The 10,467-nt window shown below is 40.3% G+C and overlaps 1 protein-coding gene across 5 annotated transcripts in view; it reads left to right on the top strand.

Moving 5' to 3' along the window:
* VPS13A (vacuolar protein sorting 13 homolog A) overlaps positions 1-10,467 on the top strand; it is a 287,428-nt gene that overhangs the window by 86,209 nt on the left and 190,752 nt on the right. For all 5 annotated transcript variants that reach the window (XR_002825150.1, XM_004383283.2, XM_023737737.1 and 2 more), the window contains 2 exons: positions 5,892-6,081; positions 6,165-6,279. Coding sequence is in view for 4 of the 5 variants with exons in the window: in XM_004383283.2 (XP_004383340.1) it covers positions 5,892-6,081; positions 6,165-6,279 (305 nt within the window). In the remaining variant the exon portion in view is untranslated. The remainder of the gene's footprint in view (positions 1-5,891; positions 6,082-6,164; positions 6,280-10,467) is intronic.

Raw genomic sequence — 10,467 nt, 5'->3', positions numbered from 1 at the left:
CATTTCTTCATGTGTCTGTTAGCTGCCTGAATGTCTTCTTTGGTGAAGTGCCTGTTCATATCCTTTGCCCATTTTTTATGTGGATTATTTGTTTTTTTGTTGTTGAGGTTTTGCAGTATCTTGTAGATTTTAGAGATAAGATGCTGAGCGGATTTGTCATAGCCAAATTTTATTTTCCGAGTCTATAGGTTGTCTTTTGACTCTTTTGGTGAAGTCTTTTGATTAGCATAAGTGTTTGATTTTCAAGAGCTCCCAGTTATCTAGTTTCTCTTTTGGTGTTTGTGCATTGTTACTTATGGTTTGTATTCTGTTTATGCCATGTATTAGGGCTCCTAGTGTTGTCCCTATTTTTTCTTCCATGATCTTTATTGTTTTAGATTTTATATTTAGGTCTTTGATCCAGTTTGAGTTAGTTTTTGTCTATGTGTGAGGTACGGGTCTTGTTTCAGTTTTTTGCAGATGGATATCCAGTTACGCCAGCACCATTTGTTACAGAGACTGACTTTTCCCCAATTAACAGACTTTGGGCCTTTGTCAAATATCAGCTGCTCATAGGTGGATGAATTTATGTCTGGATTCTCAATTCTGTTCCATTGGTCTATGTAATCCCTTCTTTGTTTTGTTTTGATACGTCAGGGTGGGAAGGCTGGGCATGCTTTGCTGCTTGCCTGTCTGTGGGCATGGTATCTCTCACTACCTTGCCTGGGTGTGTGGGGCAGCAGCAGGCAGGGGGAGCCCTGTTCCCTGTACACTGGTTTGTTGAGGTGGCTGAGGATGGACTGGGTGGGTGCTGTTTGCCTCCTGATGCTGGTTCAGCATTTTGGGAGTGTTTGTAGTCCCTTGCCAGGTTGGCAGGGGTGTCATTCGGGGAGTGGTACGAGCTTGTTTCACACCATTCAGCTGCTGGTCAAGTGGCCCGAGGGGAGGGGCATTGTGGGCCTGGTGCAGTGGTAGGCCTGAGTGCCAGGGACATTCTATCCATGGCTGTGCGATGGGGGCTGGTGGGAAGGGGGGAGGTGGCATACGGGGCTAGGTGGGAGGGAGAAAGAAGAACGAGAGAAAGAAAAAAAAGGGGGCAGTGCTGTGGTAGCTGGCCGGTGGGGGTGGGGCAGATCCAGAGTTAGTGGGAAGGGGGAGGGAGGTGGCATACAGGGCTAGGTGGGAGGGAGAATGAAAAGAAAAAAACAGAAAAAAGTAAATGGCCGGTGGGTGGGGGTGTGGTGGATCCTGGGGCCAGTGGGAACAGAGAGGAAGTGAGATATGGGACTAGGTGGGGAGGAGAAAGAAAAGTTAGAAAGGAAAAAAATGGCAGTGTGGCGGGTGCCTGCTTGTAGGGTTTGGTCAGATCTGGGGCAGCAGCGGGTGGGGACTTATAGGAAAGGGAGCGATGTCTCATAGTGGGCTGGGTGGAAGGGAGAAAGAAAAGGAAGAAATTAAAAAAAAAAAGAAAAACAAAATGATGGCATGGTAGAGGATAGCGAGTGTGGGTGGGGTGGACTTGGGCTGGTGGGAAGGGAAGGGAGGTGACGTATGGGGCTAGGTAGGAGGGAGAAAGAAAAGAAAGAAGAAAAAGGGAAAAAAATGGCTGCACGATGGGGGTTGGTGGGTGGGGATGATGTGGACCTGGTGCGGTGGTGGGCCGGTGGGCCAGTTTCTCTCTAGCTGTGGCGGCATTGTAGGGCCCGGTGGGAAGGTGCTGGGGTGTCATACAGGGCTAGGTAGAAGAGAGAAAGCACAGGAAGAAAGAGAAAAAAGAAAATCAAAAATAAAATAGAGGCGTGGTGGGACTGGTGACTAGGGGTTGGGTGGACCTGTGGGCTGCTGGGAAGGGAGGGGAGGTGATGTATGGGACTAGATGGGAGGGAGAAAGAAAGAAAAAATATGGCGGCATGGTGGGAGTTGGCAGGTGGGGTTGAGCAGACCCAGGGAGGTGGCAGGCCAGTGGCTCTGTAGCCTCAGTGGCTTGGCGGCGGCTGTTGGGAGGGGTCTGGAGGTGGCGTATGGGGCTAGGTGAGAGGGAGAAAGAAAAGGAAGAATGAGAGAAGAAAAAAAAAATACAATAATTATATAAAAAAAAAACAGTGGCATCATGGGGGCTGGTGAGTGGGGGCACGGTGGACCTGGTGACCAGTGGGAAGGAAGGGGGAGGTGATGTAGGGGGTAGATGGGTGGGAGAAAGAAAAGACAGAAGAGGAAAAAAAACAAAGTTGCAGGGCAGGAGCCATTGGATTGGTACAGGGCAGATTCAGGATAATGGTGGGCTGGTGGCTCTCTAGCCATGGTGGTGAGGATGGGGATCGGTGAGAAGGGAGGGAGTTGGCGCATGGGGCTAGGTGAGAGGGAGAAAGAAAAAGAAGAGAGGGGGGAAAAAAGCGGTGCAATGGGAGGGGATGGGTGGGCCAGGGGTGGGGCAAGCTAGGGGTGGGGCTCATATTGTGGACCCCGGCAGTGAGATCTCCTGGGCTGGAGGAGTTCCTGCTGCTACTTACCATAAGGGTGAGGGATGGAAAAGTGTGTTACTCTCATTACTGGGTCCTCTTTCTCCTGTTGGAAGCTCAGTGAAGTTGCCTTTACTTACTCACTGTCCAGGATCATTGTTGTCTGTGTTCCAAGGTGATGATGCTGTGCCATGTTAGTTGGCGGGGGATCTCCACTTAGTATCTCTCCTTGTTCTCTGGTTTCCATCAGTTTCTTCTTCCATTCGGTATTTGATCTAGTTCTTTATCCCTTCATTTGATGCTTAGGGTTCCAGGATTGACGTTTGTAGCTGTTTTGCTTAGTTTTTCAGATCTTTGCTGCAGAGAGATGGCATGGTGCATCTGTCTAGTGCACCATGTTGGCTTCTCCTCCTTACATAACCTGTATTGATCTGTCTTCAAGTGTGTTGGGTAAATTTTACTTTTCATTTATTGTCCTTTTCAGTTTTAGAATTTCTATTTTTTAAATAATTTTTATCACTTTACTGATATTCTCTACTTGATGCATCATTGTTATTATACCTTTATTCCATTCTTTAAATATGATTTCCTTTAGTTTTTTAAAGTATTTATAATAGGTCTTTGAAGTCTTTGTCTGCTCGGTCCCACATCTGTGCTCCCTCAGAGACAGTCTCTATTACCTACTTTTCCCCCTGTGTATGGTTCACACTTTCCTGTTCTTTGCATGTCCTATAATTTTGTGTTTAAAACAGAGCATTTTTGATAACATATTATAGCAATTTTGTGTACTTATTCCCATCAGCCCACCCTGAGACTTGTTTGTTTGTTTTGGCCATTTGTTTATTTCAGTGACTTGGCTGTACTAATTCTTTGAAGTCTATTTCCCTTGTAGTATGTAGCCTGTGATAGTCCCTGTCCAAATTTTTTCCTTGTACAGGTAACCCCTGACTTATGACGGGTTCCATCCCAGTTCTGATGTAAGTCGAATACCTCATTTTTGTTCTTCATTTTCATTGTTATTGCCTTTTATTATCAATATCTTTATAAATCCAGTCTTTGTTTGATTTGAGGGTTGGCATGAGAACGATAACATCAGCAAATTACGTGCTGCAACATTGTATGTAGTTAACAATAAGAGGTACAAAAAAAAACAAAACAGGTGGTCATAAGTGCGGTTCATTGCAACTCAAATACGGCGTAAGTTGGGGACTACCTGTATTTATCTTTTAACCTGCCTTTCTAGAGGTTCTCCCTGTGTCAGCATAATTCACTTACTGGTGAGAGGTTGTGCTTAAGCCCCTGATTATCACACCTACTATATTAGATCTGTATGTGGTTTGGAGATTGCTTTTATATTTCAAGGAGATTGTGATTTTGCCTAGTGTTCATCCAGGGACTAGGAGCTCAGTTGTTTCCTCTGCATTTGCTCATGAGAGGGCATAGCTCTACGTATGCTTACAGTCTTCTAGATAAGTGTGAATTTATTTTAATCCTGCTTCCTATGAATCACCTCTGGTTTAGAGTAACTTATTGTTCAGAAATTGATAAAAGATTGTGCTTGAGCCAGTATAGTTTCTGCCTTTTGTGTATGGATCTGTTTGTGTCTTGGGAACTACTTTCCAGTCAGCGCCTAGTGCAACTCTAATTTCTTTTTTAATTTATGGAGCTTAGTGCATCCCACAGGCTTTCCTACCTGTAGGATGAATGAGATCGTGGTAGGGCTCTACTTGGATGTCTCTTTCCCCAGTCCTCTCTGTTCAACATCTGGTTGGTCTGCCTTCACTTTTTGCATCTAGTTTCAAGGGGCTACTAACCTGTTAACCCGTTGCCATTCAGTCAATTCTGACTCATAATGACCCTATAGGACAAAGTAGAACCACCCTATGTGGAATAGACTTGACAGCAGTCGGTTTGGGTTTTTTTTTTTTTATAGGGTTTCCAAGGCTGTAAATCTTTATAGAAGCAGACTGCCACATCTTTCTCCCATGGAGTGGTTGGTGGGTTTGAACCACTGACCTTTCAGTTAGCAGCTAAGTACTCAACCACTGCACCACCAGGGCTCCTTATGGAGCCATACCAAAAAACCAAAACCAAACCCGTTAACGTAGAGTTGATTCTGACCAGTTGCAAGCCGCCAAGATCTCCATTGTTTTGGACAGTGTTCTTACCCATGAACTTCTTCATGCTCTGTTCTAAATGATGTCAGTTCTCTCAGGCAGAGCTGCTAGTTCTTTCAGCCTGTTTCTACTCTTGGGTAGAACCTCAGCCCCACTGCAGTCTGTAAGTGATATAGCAGCTGACTTATCTCAGATTGACAGCCTTACTACACAGGCAGACACTGGAGGGTGCTTGCCTTTTCTGGCATGGAATGTCTGCCTTACAAGCAAACTGGTGAAGGCAAAATAGAGGCCTTAGTATTCTCAGCCTTTGCACCTGCATCAAAGCCCTCACTCTGCGTGGGAGCTGGGTGGAGAAAGGAAACCTCAGTTTACTTGGCTGCGCTTGCCTGGACTAGAGCTTCTGTAACACGTAGCTGGGATGGGAGAGATGAGAAATGCAGGATGCCTGCCCTTCTTCGGGTGAAACTGTAGCCCTGGTCTTATTGCTGAGGGAAGAGGAAGTCCTCCTCTCCTTGGCTGCGCCCACCTTGTATAGACCTTTTGTAACGTGTGCTGGGGGTGGGAATGGAAGAAAGTTGTTGCTCAGTTGCCACAAACTCTCCCTGTTCTTATCAATATTTTGTAAACTTTCTTTAATAAATGTTTGCTGTGTACTGTTAGGTCAAGTTCCAGAGACTTAGATTTTTCACCAGTTGTTTCACTGATAATTTTGCTGGAGAGAGGGTGCCTGAACTACTCAAGCAACCATTCTAGAATTCCTGCCCTGGTGCTTGTTTTTTCTTTATTTCTGTTCACAGATAGGGACTGCTTATAAACATATTTTAGGTATGAGCGACTTTCCAACCTTACAGTGATTAAGCCTTGCAGGAATTTACTGTTGTTTTTATTTTAGATTTTAACACGTAGCTGAGATGGGAGAGATGAGAAATGCAGGATGCCTACTCTTCTTTTGGTGAAACTGTAGCCCTAGACTTATTGCTGAGGGAAAAAGAAGCCCCCTGCTTCTTGGCTTCACCCACCTCGTATAGACCTTTTGTAACGTGGTGCTGGGGTTGGGGATGGAAGAAAGTTATTGCTCAGTAAACACGTCCAACATTAACTTGTCATATCTTTTTTCACCTAGAGATCATCATACAAATAGGGGTCTTTGTGAATTAGTCTATATCACTTTAGAAGGAATAGTTGTTAAATTTCTTTGATGTAAATGGAATGGAGTAACAGGAAATGCAAAGTGAAATTGTTTACAATTTATTTTTATTTTGTCATTGTCCATTTGAAAAATGTTTTAAAATTGTATTGCTTGCTGATTTTTGTGCTATCCTTTTTCATGCAGATTTGAAACCAAAATAGACTCATTTCATGTTACTGGCTTACCAGATGATTTAACAAAACCTCGTCTTCTGTCTTCATTGGATGATGCTACCTCTCTCTTCCAAATTATATTTGAGATAAATCCATTAGATGAAACTGTTGCTCAAAGGTGTATCATAGAAGCTGAACCTTTAGAAATGATATATGATGCAGTAAGCATTTTTTAATTACCAAGTTTTAAAATTTCAATTTGCTTTGAGTTTGTGCTTCACGTTAATCATGCTTATTTTAACAGAGAACAGTGAATAGTATAGTGGAATTCTTCAGGCCTCCGAAAGATGTACACCTGACACAGCTGACTTCAGCAACTTTGACAAAACTTGAAGAATTTCGTGATAAGACAGCAACAGGTAAATGCCAGTATTAACAGTGGTGAATAAAGTACTGTACCCTGTACTAAACTTTTATTTTTATTAAAGCGATTTTAATAAAGTTAACCTTAACGTTATTATGTTTCTACACTGAGTACAGTTTAATGTAAACTAATTTGGTACTTTAATCTTTAAAGACAAATGTATATAACACAGTAATCTTATTTTACACTTAGAAAGTTCATATCTAGTAATTACATTTTAGTTAATTGCAAAAATTTTGCTTTGAATTTTTGAACCTCTGTTCATGATAGAAATTGACCTGTCATTTTCCATTCTTGTCCTGAGTTTCAAATTTTGATGTATTGGCCTCAGAAAATAAAAGTTCCCTCTTGTTTTAGTCTCTGGAAGAGTTTGTGTAAGATTGAATGTTATCTCCTTCTTAAATGTTTGGCAGAATTTAAGAGTAAAATCATTTTAGTCTGCAATTTTCTTTGTAGGAAGATTTTAAATTACAGATTCGATTGTTTTTAATAAATAGAATACTATAGAGATAGCCTGTATGATTTTAGTGCTTTAAAATTTGTTGAGATTGGCTTTCTGGCTCAATATATGGTAAATTTTTTAAAAATGTTCCATAAATGCTTGAAAAGCATTATTTTTCATATCTATACATATTGATATCACAAGCAAGTAAAATTTTGCCGAAGATAATTCAAAAGCGGTTACAGCAGTACATCAACAGGGGACTGCCACAAGTTCAAACTGGATTCAGAAGAGGATGTGGAATGAGGGGTATCATTGCTGATGTTATATGAATCTTGGCTGAAAGCAGAGAATACCAGAAAGATTTTTACCTGTGTTTTATTGACTCTGCAGAGGCATTCTGCTGTGTGGATCGTAGCAAGTTATAGATAACATTGCAAAGAATGGGAATTTCAGAACATTTAATTGTGCTCATGTGGAACTTGTACTTAGACCAAGAGACAGTTGTTCGAACATAACAAGGGATACTGCGTGGTTTAAAATCAGGAAAGGTGTGTTAGGGTTGGATCCTTTCACCATATTTATTCAATCTGTATGCTGAGCAAATAATCTGAAAAGATGGACTATGTGAAGAAGAACAGGGCATCAGGATTGGAGAAAGACTCATTAACAACCTGTGATATGCAGATGATACAACCTTGCTTGCTGAAAGTGAAGAGGACTTGAAGCACTTACTGATGAAGATCAAAGACTGCAGCCTTCAATATGGATTACACCACGATATAAAGAAAACAAAAATCCTCACAAATGGATCAATAAGCATATCATGACAAACAGAGGAAAGATTGAAGTTGTCAAGGACTTAATTTTACCTGGATCCACAAATCAATGCCCGTGGAAGCAACAGTCAAGAAATCAAGCAATGCATTGGGCAGATCTGCTGCAAAAGACCTCTTTAAAGTGTTAAAAAGCAAAATAATCACTTTGAGGACTAAGGTACGCCTGACCCAAGCCGTGGTATTTTCAGTTGCCTCATATGCATGTAAAAGCTGGACAATGAATAAGGAAGACCAAAGAAGAATTGACACCTTTGAGTTATCGTGCTGGCATAGAATGTTGAATATACCATGGACTGCCAAAAGAGCAAACAAATCTGTCTTGGAAGAAGAAGTACAACCAGAACGCTCCTTAGAAGCGAGGATGGTGAGACTTCATTTCATATATTTTGGACGTGCTATCAAGAGAGACCAGTCCCTAGAGGAGGACATCATGCTTGGTAAAGTAGAGGGTCAATAAAAGAGAGGAAGACCCTCAGTGAGATGGATTGACAGTAGCTGCAGTGATGGGGTCAAGCAAAACAATGATTGTAGAATGGCACAGGACCGGGCAGTGTTTTGTTCTGTTGTACCTAGGGTCACTATGAGTTGGAACCAACTTGATGGCATGTACCTAACAACAACCACAGCATACATATCTGTTAGGCCACATTTGTTAATCGTGTACTTGGAATCTTTGGTATCCTCAATGGATTATTTTTCTCCTTTGTCATCTTGCTCTAACAATTATTTAGAGAAATACTGAAAAATGCCTTATTATAAAAGTAAATTTGCATACTTCTTATATATTAGTCATTTTTTTCTTTATAAATTTTGAGAATATTTACATGCAGAATAAAATTTATCTACATGAAGTTGATCGCTTTCATTTTTAGTAATGCTTTAATTTTTTCTAATTTTATTTGTTTCTGCTGGATCTTACTTATAGTGATCTGTTTCTTTTAATGCTTTGTGATTTTGTATTGTGAGATGCTGATTTTTCCTGAAAAATTATCTGGGGAAACTATTTGAAACCTGGGATAAATGGACTTTCATTCAGGGAAGAATTTTATTTTCTTCTGCCAGGTACCATGGGCATGTTTTTAGGCTGCTTTAAGTAAATTGATTGATAGAGGTATTCTGGACATCCAAGAAATACTGGACTAAAATTCCATTTGAGGACAATATTATGGTTACAATTTGCAAGGATAATATCTCCTCCTAATTTTTATCAAAGCTAGGATACCTTTTCCTGTATTCCCCTATATATGGGTGGGGTTTTGAGACAGAAAGTTTTAACTTCTGGATCACCTTTCCTTTGAGTATCCATCCATTGAGATCCTGGATTTATGAGGAGAATTCCTGTTAAACTCCACCTCTTTGTCATCTGTTCCCAGGGCTCTAAGGCTATGAAAAGTAATTCTCAAGTTTACCAGGTTCAACAAATGTTTTCAGGATAAAAATTTTCTGGGTCCCACCTAAATCTGTTAGTTTATACCTTCAATTTGATTCTTTGTTTGATAAATCCTTAACTGTCTTACCTATTCTCAGTGTTTTTCAGTACTTTTTTGTTGCTGTTGCTGTTTGTTTTTGTTTTTTCTCCACCACTTGAGTTTCTTTTAGAAAAAGGGTAGTTCTGGATATGTATTCATACATACTGCCAGGATTTGGAAATCTAACTAAATGTTTTAGTCTAAGTTCATCACTGTATATTTGTTCTGCTAAAATTAATCTAGCTAGATTGGTGTATTTTTCCATCTTTTGTTGTGTGTTTAATCTTATCTTGAGGCCTTGGATAAATAGGTATCATTTTTTGGGTAACCTCATTCAGTACTCAACTGATAATGGATTCACTTAATTGCCCAGGGGTTTTTATAACTTTTTTGGTGCCATGGGCATCCTGGACAGTCTGGCAAAGCCCAGGGCTCCCTTCTCGAAATAATTATTTTAAGTATATAAAATAAACTACATACAATTATAAAACAAATAAATTATGTTAAAACATAGTTTTAAAATATTTAAAAAACTGCAATTTGTGATAATAGTAATGTATCTGCTCTTCTTTATTTCTAGATTAAATAACAAGAATTACGGGCAGGTCAGAAAACTACCATAAATTTGTAGCAGTGATAAATGTCAGTGGTGAATATGTCCAGATACATTTAACAACTATGTTATGAAATGAAATGATACGTAATTTCTATAGGTGACAAAGTAATATGTACTTACAATCTATAGTGGTTTGTTGCCTACATGTATAACTGAAGGAAATGCTAAATTTCAGCCACAGTTAATGAAAATGAAGATGTAGTTTTTTTTCCTATCCAAGTTCGTGAATCCTTCTCTCAGTTCCATTCATGGGTCTCTGGTTAATACTGCCTCATTTAGCTCATTTTCCCAAATTTTGACTCAAGAATGTAAAGGGAAACTATACTACTGAAATATTGGTACACTATGTCTGTGATGGAGCCCTGGTGGCGCAGTGGTTAAGAGCTTTGGCTGCTAACCAAAAGGTTGGCCGTTTGAATCCACTAGCTGCTTGTTGGAAACCCTATGGGGCAGTTCTACTGTGTCCTATAGGGTCACTATGAGTCAGCATCAACTTGATGGCAGCAGGGATTTTTTTTTTTAATGTTTGTAATAGCTCCCTAATTTATCAGTTATCTGTTTAGTAAGCATACTGTCTTAGTTACCTAGTGATGCTGTAATAGAAATACCACAAGTGAGTGGCTTTAAAGAACAGAAATTTATTTCCTCACAGTTCAAGAGGCTAAAGGTTTGAAATTAGCGTGTGCCTCTAGTGGAAGGTTCTTTGCTGTTGGTAGCCCTATTTGGCGTCAGTCTTTCCCCTATGTGTCTCTGTGTCTATTCTGCTCTTTTTTTTTTTTTTTTAAATTGTACTTCAGGGTGAAGGCTTACAGAACAA

The sequence above is a fragment of the Trichechus manatus genome, unplaced genomic scaffold (assembly GCF_000243295.1).
Source record: "Trichechus manatus latirostris isolate Lorelei unplaced genomic scaffold, TriManLat1.0 scaffold00107, whole genome shotgun sequence".
NCBI lineage: Eukaryota > Metazoa > Chordata > Mammalia > Sirenia > Trichechidae > Trichechus > Trichechus manatus.
The sequence above is the reverse complement of the archived record's forward strand: the minus strand, read 5'-3'. Positions and strand labels throughout refer to the sequence as shown.